The 20058-nt window shown below is 39.2% G+C and overlaps 1 protein-coding gene across 4 annotated transcripts in view; it reads left to right on the top strand.

The window, feature by feature from the left end:
* mical2a (microtubule associated monooxygenase, calponin and LIM domain containing 2a) overlaps positions 1–20058 on the top strand; it is a 40397-nt gene that overhangs the window by 18260 nt on the left and 2079 nt on the right. For 2 of the 4 annotated variants that reach the window (XM_086024841.1, XM_086024839.1), the window contains exons 5-21: positions 1094–1195; positions 3223–3378; positions 3486–3586; positions 4367–4624; positions 4934–5049; positions 5482–5608; positions 5692–5782; positions 6187–6331; positions 7967–8166; positions 8868–8971; positions 9107–9178; positions 9950–10081; positions 10406–10513; positions 13225–13482; positions 15523–15630; positions 18379–18559; positions 19267–19343. In XM_086024841.1, coding sequence (XP_085880967.1) covers positions 1094–1195; positions 3223–3378; positions 3486–3586; positions 4367–4624; positions 4934–5049; positions 5482–5608; positions 5692–5782; positions 6187–6331; positions 7967–8166; positions 8868–8971; positions 9107–9178; positions 9950–10081; positions 10406–10513; positions 13225–13482; positions 15523–15630; positions 18379–18559; positions 19267–19343 — 2336 coding nt within the window. The remainder of the gene's footprint in view (positions 1–1093; positions 1196–3222; positions 3379–3485; positions 3587–4366; positions 4625–4933; positions 5050–5481; positions 5609–5691; positions 5783–6186; positions 6332–7966; positions 8167–8867; positions 8972–9106; positions 9179–9949; positions 10082–10405; positions 10514–13224; positions 13483–15522; positions 15631–18378; positions 18560–19266; positions 19344–20058) is intronic. The other 2 variants (XM_086024840.1, XM_086024842.1) reach the window with 2 other exon arrangements.

The following is a 20058-nucleotide window of genomic DNA, read 5'->3' on the forward strand; positions in this document are numbered from 1 at the left end:
GTGTATTTTTTTATACTCCTTCTTGGATTAAAACCTCTTTTACTCAAGATTTATTTATGCCTGTGCAAAGCATCCTCAGTATAACTTCTGTTCCTTATTTCTTCTTCTTTACTGTGTTCGGTTTTACTTTTTGACTGTTTTGCGATTCCCCCATTAACTTTGAAAGACTCAACAGGTGCATGTTTCTGTAGGAACCTGTGCAACTTTGGCGCAAAAACAGACAGTTCTCATGATCCTTCTCTTGTTTCAAGTGTTACACTGTCCCTTAAAAAAATGCACACATTTATAACTTGCCCACCATTTTCCTTGATTTAGACACAGGTCACATCTCTCTTAGAACAGTCTCAGTTTACACATATCTTTGTAGCACCTGTACAAAAGAATGACATTTTTACATGATATGAATGATATGTATTTTGGATCCCTAATCTCAAGGTGAAAATGACTTTTAGACTATTTTTATTGCTGAGTCACTTTTAACCTAAACATTATGTAACAAAACCAAGCTACGGGAGGCTATCGCCTCCATGTTAATGAATACTTTCTATGTAGGGGGGAAAAAAATATCACACACAGCATTATTGTGTAATGGTAACAGGAGGAACAACTTGACTGGCCTCTCCCATGTTTGACTTTCATGCTGGCTTCCAGCTGTAATATCAATACTCTGATAACAACAAGAGCCTCGCCTAAATTTAGATGTACTTCTTCCCCCTCTGCTGCGGCTTAGTCGTGCCCTTAATATCCTATTGCACAACAAAATGCCAGGTTGTTTCGGTGCTCCACACAGTCTCATGCAACCACTCAAAATGACTTTTTAATAGAATGTGTCTTGAGAGAAACTGTATTTTCCCTTCTCCTTGAGATCATACTGGGAAGTAGCATGGCATCCAAGAGTTGCATTCAGTAGAGGATTTAATTCATATGCAGCATCCCTGAAGCATAAGAAAGTCCTGATCAGCTGACATTTGTCATGCTGTGAGGGCATTTCTATCTTCACCAAAAGAATAAGGCACAAAGAGAATATTTATATAATGTCTTTAACTCTCCTCCCACCCACCCTGATCGTTCTGTGGTCGTCTCCTATTTTCAGGGCAAGGGTGGAGAGCTGCAATCCGACCTGCTGATCATCCCGTGGCTGACTTTGAGTTTGACGTGGTGGTGGGGGCCGACGGACGCAGGAACACGCTGGAAGGTGAGGGGATGCCAAAAAAAGGGATGAACAGTCTCCACGCCTGAGGGGGTGTACTTTTACTTGAAAAGGACAAGGGGACAATGCCTCTTATGAAGTTACCACATGAGGTTGAACGAAAAACAACATCTAAGACTCAAATATTCTTTTCCCACCAGCACTGGAATCTCATGGTTGGAATACTACAACCAAAATATGTTTGAAAACAAGATGAAACCGTAGATTATTGCTGAATGAAAGCTTTATTCTTCTGTTAGTTTCAATGCATTATATTTTTAACTCCAATCCAAACTCATGAATAATAACACATTTTAGGATTGTTAAAGTATGCTACAAATATTAATACTAATATATTAAATAGAGCCATACATTTGTCTTTTTTGCTTATCGTCACAAGGGTCGCAGGTTTGCTAGAGTCTATCCCGTCTACAATTGGGCGAGAGGTGGAATACATCCTGGATTGGTTGCCATTACATTTCCAATTAATATTGTTATATAAATTGAAATACATTTGAAATAAAATGGGCTTCAAGCTGTTTAATGCTACTTCAGGTTGAAGCTGACTGTCCAAAGAAACATAAAACTGAGAATTACACATTGCGTATTTAAAGTAAGTCAGTTTAGCTCAATGCTATAAAAGGAATGCAGAACGTCATCGACAGCCTTAACGAATAGCATTATATTACTGTGGTTTACAGAGTCACAGTAATGGTGAAATCCTTCTTTGTTTATCTGCAAGACTGCATTATGCTGCCCCCCGTGGCCAATTACCAGAAGGAGTCACAATAACGTACCGGTAATCATGTTGTGCAAACTTCATTCTACTTCTTCTTTCATTTTTCACATTATATTTAATCATGTTATTACTGTATGATTGCAGTATTATATCGTCGCTGTCCTGTGAAAAAAACACACCTCCAATTTTTTAAACTTTTTTTTAATTTTCACATTAATGCAATGTCTGTAACACGGAAACACCATTGATGTAAAAATAAGAAAAATGAAAAAAATTGTGATTGTGTTTTTCACATGACAGCAACGATAAGTTACTACTTTCCTTATCTAAAAAAAACCACCTTTTTTCGTGGGTCAACTGGAAACGATGAATGACATTTGACATTTTCTCTTGAAAATAGTAAACACTAAAACAGCATTAAAAAAAAAATACACTAATCATTTGAATTCTTCAGATTTCCTACCAACTGAGCCAATTTACCCATCAGAAACCTACAAGCGTATACTAGTGTGCCCGTGTGAGGTTGTAGCGGTCAAATTGTCAAAGCACAAAGGATCGGAATACATAAATAGAATCGAGGCAGGCTCGTGGAGCAGCTGATGCGCACTGGAGCCTCTCCATAACTTTGCGTCACTGTTTTTGGACTCTCAAACTCGCTGCTTGCTGTGGTCAACGCAACAAACAATACACATCTGAGCCTTATTCCTAAAAAGGTCAAAAACATTCTCATGCTCATTCTTTGGTTATGAAGCAGCTCAGGGGAAATGAGTCAGTCTGAAGCAGGTCTGCGTTTTTTTACTGGGCTAAATGTGGCAAAACAGCCCAGAATACATCCAGACCTATTTTTGCAGATTGTTTTGTTCTCAATGAATAATGCTGTTAATGTTCAAAAGCCGTAAGTTTCAGGCTGATTTAAACTTTTTTTTTTTACTTTTGAGAAATGTGCAAAAGCCTTTTAGATAGAAATGTAGTAATCAACACATAAAGGTATGTATTATAAATATGAAGAATGTGATTTTCAAATGATATAATTTTTCTTTATAAATTTAAAATTATTTATAATTGATTGATTAGTTGTTGTTGTTTTTTTTTCTAGTGTATGAATCAGTGGTCTGGCTCACAGTTATTGTTCTTGTTTTTATAAGCTGTGAAAGCCGTCTGTGATCCTGAAATAACCGCCTTGTGATTAGCCTTTAAGACTACTTTTCCACACACAAGGCCACAGGTCCTGTTTGGTTTCCCCTCCATTCTTACCTCTTCTGTCAATGTCATTCTCCCCGCTTTTCTACGGCAGGTTTCAAGAGAAAAGATTTTCGCGGCAAGCTGGCGATCGCCATCACCGCCAACTTCATCAACAGGAACACGACAGCGGAGGCCAAGGTGGAGGAAATTAGTGGTGTGGCCTTCATCTTCAATCAGAAGTTCTTTCTTGACCTCAAAGAAGAAACAGGTGGGAGAGAGGAGAGCTGTGATGCCTTCAAGGGCACGACACAGATTATTTTACTGCTTGAAAAAAGATGCGTTCCCAAGTGTCCGACACGCCTGTCTTTGTCACAGGCATTGACCTGGAAAACATTGTGTACTACAAGGACAACACGCACTACTTTGTCATGACTGCAAAGAAACAGAGCCTGCTGGATAAAGGAGTTGTCATTAATGTGAGTTAATAAGTGTCTATCTTGGAGATTGAATCATGATGCACAAACTCGTTAATTCTTTACATTCGATTTAATTGTCTATAAAATAAAGTACTGTAAAGTGATATTTTTATCTTTAAAAGACTGTAAAAATGTCTTGGTGTTTTCTGGGCGGCTGGAATGGATTAATGGCATTTCCATTTCAATAGGCAATGATGATCTTAGATATGAGTGTTTTGAGTTACAAGCATGGTCGCGGAATGAATATCTCTTGATGGTATATGAATCAAAAGAATATTTGTGAATTCTGAGATTAGAGCATTCAGCTATTTTAGTTATTCTTCCACTCCTTTTGTTTTTGTAGTGGAGAATTTCATTCATTTATTAATGTATTTGAACAAAAATATATACATATATACTGTACTGTATCTTCTAATCTTTTTCAGTGTCAATTAAACAGCAACATTATTTTAAACCACATCTAATGAGGTGACCAATTGATGTATACAATATATACGATGAAAACGTATCAATCAACAATTCAAATGAATCGAAACCATGCTTATACTTTTGTTTGTTTTCTTTGATAGTGTTCTGTGAGAGCTGTCTCATGTAAAATATGTGCCATGACTCAGTAAAAGTTCAGAAACACAAATTAAAGCATTAATAGAAATTTGGTTTGTAGTAAATGCAGGGATAAAATGAAGTTAGATACATCTGTGATTTAGATAAAAAACGTGTCTGTGCTAAGATAAAATAAACTAAGATGAGGCTGCTATCGTGACACTTGTTGTTTGACAGGATTACATGGAGACACAGAGGCTGCTGAGCAGCGACAACGTCAACCAGGAAGCTCTCCTGTGCTACGCCCGAGAGGCTGCCGACTTTGGCACCAACTACCAGCTTCCCACACTGGACTTTGCCATGAACCACTGCGGGCAGCCCGACGTAGCCATGTTCGACTTCACCAGCATGCACGCTTCCGAGAACGCCGCTCTGGTCAGGGAGCGGTTCGGGCATCAGCTCCTGGTTGCGCTAGTGGGAGACAGTCTTTTGGAGGTAAGGTGATGCGAGATTAAGTCACACTATGAGGACAAAAGTATTGGGACGCCTGGCCATTAAACCATCCATCCATCTATTTTACATACCGTTTATCCTGTTCACGGTGGCAATGAGCCAATCACAGCTGATTTGGTCGAAAGGCTTCTTTGGCAGTCTAGGGCACATATAAAGACAGCCAACCATTCCCACTCACATTAACACCATCACCGAGTGTATTCTGAAGACAATTACATCGTCTCACAGCCATGAAGCCAACCAAGGGTAAATCATGAAAATATGGAATTGGTCTTTGTTTTGCGTTTGCAGCCTTTCTGGCCCATGGGGACGGGCTGCGCTAGAGGCTTCTTGGCTGCCTTTGACACGGCCTGGATGGTCAAGGGCTGGGCTCAGGGTCGAACAGTTCTTGAGTTGCTGGCAGAGAGGTATGTGTTATAAACACGACTCGCGTGCACCAACACACACACACACCGTCTTGTGTAATATGCACTTACCAGCCAACAGGGAGGTCACTGTATTTTTTCATAACGATACCAGTACAAATATTTACTCTTGAGTAACACCAATACTGAGCACTGATACCACTAGTACTTTCGATACATAACATTTCAGTTAACACAATTACGGGTAATAGTAGACAAAGATCTTTCTTTATTTCTGACACTGATGTGTCAAACTGCCACAGTGTAGCGCCAACTACTGGCGAGGAAGACTTGATGCCAGTTTTTAAATAAAAAAAAAAAGAAATTTCTTCCCTTAAGTCATTTGGCTGGTATCGGCAGCATTCATGAGTACTCAATACGATATCTGATATCTGTACTCGATCATCCCTAATCTTAGGTTTTGTGTGTATTTAGAGAAAGCATTTACAGGTTGCTGCCACAAACAACACCTGAAAACATCGGCAAAAACGTGGAACAGTACACCATCGACCCAGCAACGCGATACCCCAACCTCATCTCCTCGTGTGTCAGGCTTAACCAGGTACTAAAGAGAAATTCCAAAGTATTTTGCACCTGAGAAAAAGATGTTTTCTTTAATTTTTCTTGAACGTTTTCCTTTTTCAGGTGCGTCACCTGTACTTGAACGGAGAGCTGAATTCGTGCTCTCTGGAGCGTGCCGCCTCCATCCGTCGACCTGTTAATATCTGCAGCAGAGGTAGAGAAATCACGACTGCGCAGGCTGCTATGTACATTTTCAGCATTATCACCTGACTTTTTTTTGAAGAGGTTTTTTTTAAAAGCTAAAACTAACCCGCATGCAGAGAGGAAGTCATATCCCGTGGTTTGTTTTTACACATGGTTCACTGCAAGGAGGAAGCCGCGAAACTGTGCAAAAGCATCTCACACGCCAAGTTCAGAGTTACTTTCGCTTCCTGATTGAAATCCAAACTGAAGAAAAAGTTCCCTTTAAAATTCAGCTGTGTGGTTTTTGATGAAATGTGAATCGTGAGCAAAGTTCTTGTCCTTTGCATTAACTTCCTGGGAGTGGCGCTTTCATTCCAGCATTTACTCGCTTGAACTTTCAGAGTGAAAAGCAACTTTCTTGTGTCTCCTCCATAGATGAAATCAGGCCGGCGAGGCTTCTCACGTGGTGCCAGAAACAGACTGAAGGTTACAGGAATGTAACAATCACAGACCTGACCTTCTCTTGGAGCAGTGGCCTCGCCTTGTGTGCCTTGATCCACAGGTTCAAACCGCATCTGATGTACGTAAACTTGTCAGAAAGCAGCACTGAAGATTTATTTTCCCACATTACGACTTTACCAACTACTGCCTAACTCTGCTGTGTGTGTTAAATACACAGTTTTTTTGGCAGCGCTTTATTCCTCTCTGTATTACAGCTTTGGATGAGTCCATTTACAGAACAAATTATATGCTCTCCTCTTGAAATTATTACCTTCGTACCTTCTCGCATGCCACTGCAATTTCATGTGGTCCTGCAAATTTTCAGGAACGCGCTGGCATTCGCCCCCCTTTTCCCTCTTCCTAATGTATGCCTGTCAGCACAGTGGAATTCTGAAAAGTGAGTAGGTTTGCAGAAACTAAAGAAAAAGGAGAAAAAGGGGGCCTAAGGGTGTGTTGCTAGGTTAGTGCGCTCTTTGCCATTATTTCTGATGGTGTCTGCACACTGTCAGTGTTGGCAGAGATGCTAAAGCTGTTTCTATTCAAACGCCACTGAAGCTTTTTGGTGCCATTTTTCCGACTAAAAAGGGGAAGAATGTTTCTGTGCAAATCCGATGCTGCGCTAGTATTGAAGTGAAATGAATGAAGGGAGATTCCATTGTGGAGTTAGAGCATTCAACTCTTTTTTTGACCTGATTTTTAGCTATAACTAGAAACTATACCTACCCCCGAAAATAGGGGAGTCTGATGTTAACCTGGCCGCTTAAGCGTGCCTCATTGTTGCGTGATTACCCGGTTTTGAGGTTTGAAGTGGATGCATTCTCGCAGCACAAAGATGTCATAATGTCTCGGTATAAGACAGATGCTAGATGAATATTTTACCAGGTCGCAGGCGTGCTAATTGATTAGACACAACCACAGAAGTTGGAAGAGGAAACAAGGGCTTAATTTTTCACAATTTTCAAGCCTCATTTGATGTACTTGTCAATTTTTTTTTTTCTTAAAGTGCAAGTCAACCCAAACATTTTTTTTCAAAAATATGTTCTATACAAGCCCACTAGTTGAAACAAGGCATTCTGATAAATAGTGCATTTGTGGAATAAGAGTTAATTCATCCGTTTTTAACCATCTCCGGGGGCAGCCATTTTGTCACTTCTGTCGACTGAAAATGACATCACAACTGCTCAGAGCACACTCAGGTAACGACCAATCACGGGTGACCTGTTTTTCTTAAGATGAGCCATGATTGGTTGTTACCTGAGCCCTGAGCAGTTGTGATGTCATTTTCAGTTGATAGAAATAACAAAATGGCTGCGAATGCCATGTTTCAACTAATGGGCCTGCATAGAACATATTCTTGAAAAAAATATGTTTGGGTTAATTTCCACTTTAATCATTTAAATAGCATCGTGAACAACACTTTTGTGTGTTTTTTTACAGGAACTTTTCCAAATCCTTGTGCACTTAATTTATGCTCCACCCAGCTTGCCTTTAGTCACTTCATAGGCCCATTGCCTTTTTTGCCTTCGTGTCTTCTTAATCAGTCGTTGATATGATGGGCTATGATAGTTAATAATCCCCCTCCCAACTCACAATAAATACTTAAACACATGCACAGGACACACTAACTTGAATATAGACCGTAGCAGCTGGGAGACTTCATGACATGTCCATGATCTGCCTCCCACGGAAGTCACTATCATCTTCTGCCCCTCAGAGACTTTGAGTCATTAATTGAGGAAAACCAGGCGGACAACCTCCAGCTGGCTTTTGACATCGTGGAGCGGGAATTTGGGATCAGACCATTCACATCTGTGAAAGAGCTGAGTGGCTCCCTGGAGTTGGAGAAGACCAAATTCATCAACTACCTATCCAAAATCTACGAACTCTTCCGAGGCACACCTTTACCTGATGCAGGTACTTAACTCGGATTATGCTATGCTCATTATGTTTTATACTAAACTCTGCTACACTGCACCAGACCAAACTATACTGTTCTGTAACACTATTCAGCATTTTACTTGACACCACTTACCACTATTCCACCGTAGCCAAACGAAACCAAACTATACTATGCTTATCCTATGCACTTCTATGCTATATTTTGCCTTACTGTACCATACCACCTAATACTTTTCTGTATTCTGCTATACAACACGATACTGTACTATGTTGCTAGATTCCTCTTTTTGACATTTACTGTGTTTCTCGTCCTCGACTTTGTATTTGCATTGTTCTGCCAAGATATGCAGAAAAGAAGTGTAACTCCAGGCAAAGTGAATCTATTCCCGTTTTCAGTTGATTTCCTGTGTGTGTTATGAATTCCTACCAGTCAAGAATCCTGCAATGTGTGGAATGTGTATTTGTACCAGTGCTGTGAACAGCTGTAGGCTGACACTCTCAGAAGGGCCACTCACTTTATTTAACTTCATCCATACGTTTATGTCACTCTGACAATGGTAGTTGTGTATTTACTGTAAAGTGAAATGTTTGCCAGCCTCCTTCTTTCTAAGCCTGTAGTCTGTTCTGGGCATTATGCACTGACTGATATTATTTGACGTTTATGGTTGTGTGATGTGGAAAGTCCGAAAGCTTTAATTCAGTCACATGTACCGCAGGCTCCAGACGACTGGACGAAAACAGTGAAGATTATCCATCTAAGGAAGTCCGAAGTAATAATAATGTTCTAAATCTTGCTCTGCCAAGGAAACGAGTTCCGAAGGTAATATTGTACTGCATACTTTGAGTCTTCAGTCTTGCCTTTACTTACTTATTATAAACTCGTTTGAATGCAATTTATTGATTTGATACTCACCTTCTTCTAACGTTGTTTTGTCCCCCTCTGCTGGACTTGTAGGATGACAAAAAGACAGATGGTACGGACGCCATTTACAAGAGGAGGAGAAAATATTGCTCTTACCTGGAGGAGGTTTGTTGAAATGATTATTGTCCCATGTTTGGACTGCTAAGTCAAAGCACCGATTTAATTTCTACAGCAAGTTATCAGTACTTGTATTTAACTCTTTAATTCGATGAACTTGCATTGTGACAAGTTATACCACTTACCGTTGTAAGGAGAACTAAAGTTCAAACGGTGTGCCAGTCATGGAGCAAGCATGTCACCTCTGTCGGGTGGAAATCCTTTTTTTTTTACAAATCAATACTATTGGTCTGGCCCCAGGTTGTTTTTGTGAATTATTAACCATTTTAAAGTGTTGAAAATATCTTAACTCTCTTGGACACTTGCAACTGTCTGAGAACTGTCGTAAAACTCCGCCTTTTCCTCACTCTACAGGAACTCTACAACATCATTCCTTCTCAAGATTGACAGTCTGGTTGATATTTTTTTCAACAATAATGAGTGTAATAGGAATTTATTTTCTTTTGTTAAAAATGGAGAGCTGGAATGTTTCGGTGCGAAAGTAACTGGTCGGCCACTAAAGTCAGTTTGCATGGAGATTAATTTCCGTCTATCACGCTGTTTAGTCAACTCGTCCTTTTATTTATTGCATCAGTCATGGCTCTTGAGACCTTAGAGATGCAACGATTCCAGCCAACAGAAACAATCTGCAACTAACTGCAGCGCATTTCTTTGGCTGTTGCCGTCTCACGATGCCTATGATGTACGAAGGATATACACCAAATAATTTGTACCAGTGTGCATGTTCAACAGATTTCTGCTGTCTTTCTCCCTTTTCAGGCCACCAATGTGTCCCCGAAAGGGATTTCAATGTGGGACAGAAGGGAACCCAAAGAGAACAAAGTGCGCTCAATGGCTACGCAGTTGCAGGCCAAATTTGAGGGCACAACAAGCTACAGCCAATGGAAACAGGTATAGTCAGCTGTTTAATTTGTGATGATTATTATTTTGAATGAGTGTCATTGCATTTATTTGCACAACAGTTTTCAATGTAGTCATTTAGGGAGGCAATACTTTGCCATTTATTTGTCTACAAATGACATCTCTCCTGTCCTCAAATGCTGTGAGTTGGACCTTTAAGCGTTCTCTGTGGTTTCTCTGCCAAAAATGTTCCTTTTTCTCCCGCTAAAGTTTTTTCTTTTCTGCTCTCTTACACCCAGCATTTGATCCTTTCAGCTTCTCCCAGCTCTGCGCCTTTTTATTAACTCGCTTCCCAACCTTTTTGCCAAATCCCAGTCAGACTGTGAGCGTTCCCCCCCTCTTCGAACTCTCGACTCTGCTGAGTGTGAGGACTTTAAATTATCGCCGATCACCCCCACGCCCAAGCCACCACCTGAGATGCAGGTAGAGCCATGTCTATTGGTAATAGACAGCAAGAAAATGTGCACACAATAGCATATTTTCCCAATGTGTATTATTCATCTTATTTAGAGGAACATTCTGGTGTTTTTTTTTTTTTTTTTTTTACATTCTTTAGCCCTGACTCCCTTCACTTATCAGTATCCATCGAATTCCTCTGTGTATCATTGAAAGACTGCCAGAAATCGTTTGCATCGCAATGTGTCATTTGGGGTTTCTACCAATTAGGATCTATTACTAAAAAGGGTGCAGCGTGCAGTCCTCACAACCTGAGCAGTGATGTAAATCTGTTCAAACTCGAAACCAGTGCAGGGTTGACCAAAAACATGCACTAGTATGACCTTTAAATCCCCGTCATGCCACTAGTTGTCCAGCACCTCAGGGAGGTGAACTGTCCTCTTTCCCTCTGTTTTCTTCGCTTCTTTCTTCTGCCATTTGTCTCATGATGCAACATCCCCTGATTACAGTCGAAGTTATTATTACTTAAACCCCGAAAGGTGGAAGATTAAATCATCTTCCGATAGACCTTATTTCAGCCATTATTGTTTCACATGACGTTTAAAATATTGGTTTGTTCTTTTGGCCAGCAATCAAACATTGCAGATACAAATTTGTGGTCTTAGATGAGAAGACATTTTGTCACTATGACTCATGTGACAGAATTTGTCTTAAAATGTTAATCTTATAACGTAAAAAGAAAAGGTAATAATTTGCCCAATTGTCAGAAGTTATGAGACAACAACTGCCTGCATAGGTGTGCAACTTAACCAACTATTATCTATTGTCTAACTAGCCAATTTGACCTCATTCAATAGTCAATGAAAAGTCAATAACTGTAAATTAACATGGTAATATATTTCAGTCTTTCTTGTGCTTTGTACGCACATTATGTACTGTAGGTAGTCCACAAACAAACCTAATAAAGTCAAACTGACCCAAAAGAACACTGATGCGTATAATGACAATGTGCACAGGACAGCGCAAACTGAAATATATCATCAGGTTTTATTTGACTTCCCAGTTGTCCCCATTAAATGAATTGACGCCTTTAAATATTAACAGCCCACACAAAAATGCCACTCATTTAAGGATAAAAAATGTGAGGAAACTTGAAGGTAACAGGACGGTTCATTTGTCCCTGGATCAAACTCAACATTCCTCGGTGCACATTTAAAAAAAAAAAAAAAAAAGATGTATTAGTAAAAGTTGGAGTTACTGTTTTTCATTTTGCAAAAGGTGATGTAAGAACTTGAAGTGCAACATTTTTACAAAGTTTTAGCCACATCTTGATTAAGCTGATTAGCTCATTTTATCCTCCTATAAAGCTCAGCTGGCAGTAAAATCAGTCTGATGGATTATCACTCAAAGCTGCTTGCATAAATAAACCAGTCCAAATAGTGTTCAAATGCACTGATGCTTTTTTAGTTTGTGGGCTGCACCATTGTGGAGTTGTGCTTCACATAGCTTCGGCACTTCTGTGAGGCATTTGTTGCGATCAGTGCCCTATACACAATGACCCTGTGATTGGCTAATCAATTTAAAAAGTCAGCTGTGATAACCTCACTCAGGGATGTCAATCTTGTTTTCATCACAGGCCACATCGTAGTTAGGCTTCTTTCAGAAGCCATATATGGAAAATTGCCAATAATCACAGTTGAGTTCATACCTTTAAGTTGACTTTTCACTTCACATTCGGCACAGTAAGCTAACAAAATTCAAAACAATGCCTAGATTTTGAGATTTTGCAGAAACTGACAAATTTGATCACATTTAAAATCATACATCAACCTATTTTTTTCTTTTTAGAAAAGTGCAACATATCAGTAGTTTGTGTTTTTAGGAAATGAACAATGGAGACAAGTTGGACATTCAACCAAGAGCTTCGGGCTAGCCATGATGAGATCAGCTAGCCAGAATCTTAGCGGTACTGTTTTTTTCTACAGACTAAGCTAGTAGAGGCCGAATGACTTTTTTTTGTCGTTGACACTAATATGATGGCAGTTGAGTCCAAGTTGATGAATCAATGATATCATTGTTATTTTTTCAGCACCTGCTGCTGCTGGTGTCAACATTTTAAGACTATAGCGGTGATTGGAATAGCCGAAGCTTGCGAGGCTAACCGCTATTCTCATCCGCAACAACCTTAGTTTCATACTCTCGTACCTGCGCGGACTGAAGATGACTCTGCTAGCTTACATTTTGCTGACTTTGTTAGCTGGACATTTTGCAGCTCTACGGAGCCTTATAGTCCGACGACACCAACAGACGGGCGACTGGAAAGTCCTTTGTAAATTGACTTATTGTAAGACGAGATGCCAGAAACACGTGACTAGCGATTCATTGATTTCAATCTTTAGACATCGATGTAGTCAAGTGGAGTCCTTCATTATTCAACCATTTGGTTCAACCCCTGGTGACTAGAGCGCGCGACAGTTACTCGTCTTGTCCTTTCCCCAAAATGTTCAGTGCAGAAACCCTAATAATCACGCCATCAACTCACATAAAAAGTTGGCAGGCCACATAAACGAGTTAATAATGACACAGAGGTCCTTATCTGGCTTTTGAGTTTGATAGCCGTGACCTAACCCTAACGTGAAATTGAGTGGCGGGCTGAAGAATGTAAAACCACCAGTACGGTTCCATCAGTGATCGTCATTCTTTAGATTCGTGACGCCCTGTCTATCATCACTTTTCAGTTTCAACTCAATATCAGACGCGTGGCACAAAATTTAATCCCCACGGAGCCTCGACCCAAAGCCCTGGAACCTCCGCCGCAGTCGCAATGCTGCTTCTCTGTAGTGAAACTCAGACATGTGGCTCAGACACACGAGCAGGCCAAGACCTCGCCAGAACCGGAGAGCGAAGCGTGTACCGCGCCCTCCGTACACTCTACGGTCGCGTTCATGTCCAGAGTTCTGCAGCGCCTCAAGGAGGTGGATGACCTCATCTGTGAGGTGAAGTCTTTTCCTCCTCCTCCTCCTCCTCTCATGCCCTTTTTCACTCCTCTTTCTTCAGTGTGATTTTTGCATGTTGTGATGGAACGTGAAGAAATGTTGATTATAGTGTACCCTGTGTAACGTGAAGTCAGATAGTGACGTCATCCCCGTAATTATCCCTCCTGCTGGAACACGACAGGAGCAGGTCAGCAAACCTGGCACAGGTTGTGGCAGATTGCTGGCTCAAGTTTGCGTGTGCGTGTGTCTTTACTGTATGTGTGTAGTGAGGTTTTGGCGAGGAAGAGGCTTACCTCTGGCTATTGTACTTAATCACATTTACTGAAGGTAAAAAATAAATAATAATGTTCTTAAAGAGAAAAGTCGTCTTCTCCAGACCAGATGACATTAGAATTAACATAGAAAGTGAAGCAAAGCAAACAGTTAGTGTATACTTATAAATATACGATCCACGTTCAAATTAATATTTGTACTTTCAGCAATAAAATGTAGTAATCTAATACCTGAAAATCAGCATCTTTGGATTCGCCATTGCCATGGCAACATATCCTGGGAACCTTTTTATGTTGTAATATTGTTAGCATTGATGCCAACCTTCAGTCCAGACATTTGAACACAAACTGTGAAGCAACATAGACAATATAACAATATTCTCAGGCGTATATTCTTTATCCTTTGTGATGAGAGACTAATATTACTGCAGTTTACTGAGGAGAGAAAACGATTATAGTATTACAAATTACTTTGTCACTATCATGTGGTATTTTGGTGCCAAGAAATTATTTAATTAAGGAGGTTCATCAAGAAAAAAGCGAATGCGTTGTAGCCATTTTGTACGAGGAACTATGTTGAAGTGAGTTGAGGAGGTTCATTCAGACAAAAGCAGTGCTTTGCTGCCATCTTGTGGCATCTATAGGTTATAAACCCTAAATTGGGGGTGTCAAGTACTCGGGGATTTTTGCTATTTTTGGTACGGCAGGACTCGGTTCATATTCTTCTTCTAAACTCCCAAGTTATTTTACTTGAGCCATTGAATGGCTACGTTGATATGAACAAAATTTCTTTAATCCGATCAGATTTTGTATTAAAATTAGGATCGGATGCACTGTTTTCATGTACACTAAAATTATTGATCCGATTAGGACTTGCGTGTTCATGCGTCACTCTTTCGATCGGAACAAAATCTTTTGACATGCGCAGATTGGCCAAATATACTTCAGATAGTAGTAGAAGAAGAAGTCGTATCAAGTTCCGTGTCAACAAAATATCATTAATCCGGCTATTTCTACTTTCAACGTTAGGGTTATTTTGCGTATTTTCCCTTTTGCGTTATTACGTCGAGTTCAGACTTCCTAATGGACCGGTTGAGTCTTGCGCCCACCGTGTTTTTCGCTCGCTTTGCTTCTTTTTTTTTTTTCAAACTTTATTGACTCAAACAACAATAAGTATAACACTCGTTCTGCTTCTACTAGCTTCCGGGACTAACAGAAACGCGTATACTGACGTCAAAGACACGTGCGGTAAAGACGGTTTGTTCCGAAACTACGGAATAAGTGTTTTCATGCACGCCGATCGATTTATGAATCGACATAAACCACCCCTCTTGTTTGGAATAAAATCTTCATCGGAATGGGCTTGATCGGATCCGAATATTTCGAATGGGGTGTGTACATGAAGCATTTTTATTCCAGTCAGTCTTTTAATCCGAATAAATGTGTTCATGTAAACTTGGCCAGTGACATAAGTATGTCAGATTTCTGTGGCTTTCTCATGTTTGTGTTTCACCATAGTTTGAATCATCACACCAGGTGGTGTGTGAACGTTATGTAGAATTTTCACATTCTTTTCCACACATTTGTTTGTCAAACTCTAACTGTAGAAGTAATAGAAGAATCAACATTTCACTGTGTTGGTCATAGTGAATGGAGATGAGAGTGTGTTTTTTTTTTCATCTGTACATGTACAGATGCTCTTTAGTTGTTTGTGTGTCATCAGACAGAAGCGGCGAGGCTGATCTTTGGTTCCTGCTTCATGTTTTAGAAAAAAGCTCAGTCACAACAAGCTAGAGAGTTTCAGTCAAAGAGCATAAAGGATAAAGCGCTTCACCTCAGCGGTTTGATCTCAGCAGACAGCTCTGTTGTTATCAAGGTGACTATCACATGCTCGCCCTTTGACCCCTCCCTCCCTGGCTTGTGTTTGCTTGCATGTTTGGACACTCTTGTGGCATGCGTGTCTATTTCATGTTCAAAATCTAGATTGAGATTATTATCATACTGATGGGATTTTTGCTCACAAATGAGTGACTGTTGATAAGGGGTTTGAAATTGTATTGTAGGGGTGCACGGTTTTGCAATCAAGAACCGCATTTGATTCTGAAAAGAGAAATAGGCGTGGTAAAAACAAACCAACAAAAAAGTTCAAATAAATAATGAAGTGATGATTTATTGTAATTGTATTATTTAAAAGTTAATTCAAATATAATTGTGAACCAATTATTTAATAAAATACATATTGCATGTTAAATGTGTATGAAAAATGTTTATTTTCTAAAAATGTTTTTATTTACAAACATTTAGTTCACCAAATTAATTAAGTAGATACAAAAATTCTACATTTACGTGAAATTCTTTATTCCACTAATATTCTGTAATGCTATTAGCTATCAAAAAATATCCAATTACTCAATAGAATTAATTGAAATGTAAGTGTAGTGTATATGTATTTTTTAAATATTTGATCATTTACAATAAATTAACCAAGTATTCAATTAATAAAAATGTTGAACAAATATACAGTATATGTAAAATTGTTTATTTTATGAATGTTTTAGTTACAATAAATTGACCACTCACATGCAGCTATAAGAACTCACTCTTGGCGGAAGACTTTCGAGCGAGTGCAAAAAAATAGCTTCCGGGAAGTGATGCGTGCACTCTTAACATGACGACTATCTTTGTCACCATCACACACAAACTGTACATGAATGCATAATGCATCCTTAAATGTAGCACTGTGCACATGTTGGCTTTGCCCTGTCGGTCTTTTCAACATGTGTGCTTTCGATCAGCAGCAGTGTCTCACAGAGGAGGAGAATATGGTTGTACAGTATGTGCGCGCGCGTGTGCGCGCGTGCGTGTGTGCGGTTTCCTTGTGGTTTCTACTCCACCCATTCCATCCAGTCTGCTGTAAAGAAACATCCACGTCAAAGCAGTTTTACATGATCATGTTTTGCCTTTTGCTACTACTACTCCTACTACTACTACTACTACTACTACTACTTTTTGATCTAGTTGGAAACATACGATAATAAATTAACGATAAATCTGTTCTGCTCATTGTGAATTAAGCTTTTTGTGTTGACATGTCTCCCCCTTCTGTTCGTTCTGAGCATGCACATTGTGGCAATGAGTTCCACTGATTTAATGGCTGAATTTGTTTAAACATTTAAATTGTTCCGTTCACCAAAAAATAAAACAAGATAAAATTGTATAGCATAATACACACGCTTTAAATATGCTTAAATAATGTTGACATTAGGTTCATCTGGACGGTCTAGTAAGCACCAATACAAGCTGTATCAACATTTTTGATTGGTTGTAGCTAATATTTTTGCTCTACGTGGGAACCTTTACAGACAGCTGAGCTGTAATGTAAAATACAACCATAATAGTAAATAATTAAACAATTGCTTTTTTTTTCTCTGACAGTGTAGAAGTAGAAAAGCCTGAAATTGGATTTTGAAGGCGTACATGCTTGAATTTGACCTTAGAAAAGGAACCTGCTCTCGTTTTAGGTTGATGTCATGTCTTGGTTAAACTTGCATCCTCAATGCTTTGCAAAAAAAAAAAAATATATATATATATATATATATATATATATATATATATATATATATATATATATATTAAAATGAAAAAATACACCCAAAACACCCTGCTTGTACAAGATCAGTTTTGAAACTTATGAATTTGATTCCCAGTCATGCACCCCAAAAATTTGAACCTCTTTAAAAGGATGAAAGATGTACAGTGGTGCTTTTAGATACGAGTGTTTCAACGTATGTTTTTTTTTTTTTTTAAATGGTATGCTTTAACTTGAGAACGTAGACTTGGTGCTGTATGGTGGCAGTGAACTCAACACACTTTGCTGTGTACAGCAGTTTGGCAAATAGCGACCAAGTTATGAAAAAAGTGGCATAATTCCATCTTGTAGCCTCCAGCACACCCGCAACGCTAGTGAGGATAAGCGGTTCAGATAATGAATGCACTTAAAACAACCAAACAACTGCCTAAAGAAAGGCCCTGCTAGCTTAATGCCAATTCCAATTAGCATCTACAGTATGTTTCGGTTCTTTAATAACGCTTTGAGCAACAAACTGAACACAAATGGTTCCGCAACAATATATAGACAGACAATATACACTAACATGAGTCACAGTCATAAACTGTATTCTTTATCCTCTGAGTAGAAGGACTAATATTAGTGCCTTACTGATGAGAGGAATTGAGATGTTATTATAAACTTCCCGGGAGTTCTAGGCAGGACATTCCCGGCTTTAATATAACCGAGTGCAGCAAACTAGGCAAGGATTGCCTCGGTTTCCTAATAACGCCTCAATAAATATTACTGCCCTGCCCCCAAGTGGCCAATGCAGTCACACCAAGAGTAGTGTTCAATATACAGTGTGACAAAGACTATTTTGTTCCTTTTAATTCTACTTAATGTAACTTATAGAGTACAATAATTATGGAGTGCTACTTTCCCTCATTAAAATACAACAATTTTGTATTTGCTGTAAATAAACCATATTTGGAGTCCATGCTCCTTTTATGAGGTTTATGAAATCTTAAAGTCTTCCCAAAGCTATCATGATCGTTTGTGTGTTATGTTCCTCAGGGCAGCTCGGTCCAAAGGGCGCTACCCCGGTCCGGTGAAAAGTGCCAGTCATGCGAGCGGCGTGTTTATTTGGTCGAGCGGATTTGTGCCGAGGGCTTCTACTTCCACAGGGAGTGCTTCCGCTGCAGCACCTGCAGCTCTGCCCTGCGCCAGGGATCACATGCCTTTGACTCTCAACACGGTACGAACACTTTCAGCAGTAAAAAGACGTGGCGCATTTCATCTGATCCAGTGCAATAACTACAAATATATCAGGAATTCAGTCATTACAAAGATAGTAAATGTTCATTTTTGCTTGAAACTGTTAGAGGTAAACATTTAATAGCTTTATATTTTGGCTGTAGTATGCAGTGTTAAAGAACCACACTGCTTTTGACAGTGATACTGCAAAACAAATATCTGCCAATGTCAATAAAATACAAGCACTATTATCTTTGTAAAGGCAGAAATTTGGTACAGATGTGCATGTGCGTATTAAGAATTGACATGATCTTGCCGCAGTGACGTCCATTGAGGCTCATGGCTGGTGAGGAACTAAGGGAGTCAGATTAAATTTGCCATTCAATTAGCAGACTGACGTAAGAAATTGGTGAACTGGTATTTGTTTGAAACAGATCCTTAATCTCTGGCCTCTTCTGCAATTGTATTGCCTGGATGAATACAATTGTATTGTAGTCCGGTTTTGAGGCATTTTTAAGGTTCGATATATCTTCCATGTTTGCCTTTCATTTGGAGCAAAAGCTTTCAAATGCACTGACTACAAGTGCTGCTGAATTTCCTCACAACCGCGGCAACAAGTTTGTTTAGTCCACTTAAATCAAGCCTGCGCATACGCTGTAAGGTAGACTAGTGGTTGGGTTCATATTAACAATTGATATGTGTTGACAGGTAAATTGTACTGCAAGCTTCACTTTGATCAACTTAACAACGGGACAGCCCTGCGTAGGAATGTGTCTACACTCTTGGTAAGAATTGAGCACCCCAAATGTGACTGTCAGTATTTCTGATGATATATTCAGAAGTGGCAAAGTACTCACACTCTGTAATAGAGTAGAAATTCTGATACTTGTGTAAAAAAAAAAAAAAAACTTTAGATAAAAGTAGTAGTGCTTCAATTTAGTTAAGTAAAAGTTTTCATGATTACGTAGGATGCCAGTTACTGCAGGTCACAAATGCGAGTCTAGGAAGCAAAAGATTTGAAGTAGATTTTTCTTGACACTTTTTTTTTTTTTTGTCCTGGAAGGTTTTTATTTTTTTTTAAACGCACATGTATCTGTTTTCAAATGTAGTTGTTATTGTCAACCTTACCTTTAAACAAAGAGAATTCATGCCATGTAGTTAAACAGCCTCGTAGTTTTGCTTTAGCTAAGTCCGTTTAGCTTAATGCTAAACAATGCGTGCTATAGACAGGCTAGCAAACAATATTGGTGTTGCAAGTGTTTTCACTGTTTAAGCAACAAATATTTAAACATAAATGGTGGACACCACATAGATAATATAATAATGCTCACACACACCTCTGTGAAGAACATATAATATTTTGCATCCATTTGTACAGATAAAAGGATTGAGAACAGATTGTCTTGTGCCTAGTTTGCAGCTCTTACTATTATTATTACTGCAATGTACGGCATACCGTATGTATGTATTGTACTGCCCCCAGGTGGCCATAGCGCGCAC

This window comes from Filicampus tigris, chromosome 3, assembly GCF_054856515.1.
Source record: "Filicampus tigris isolate MCC_2025a chromosome 3, RoL_Ftig_1.0, whole genome shotgun sequence".
Taxonomy (NCBI): domain Eukaryota; kingdom Metazoa; phylum Chordata; class Actinopteri; order Syngnathiformes; family Syngnathidae; genus Filicampus; species Filicampus tigris.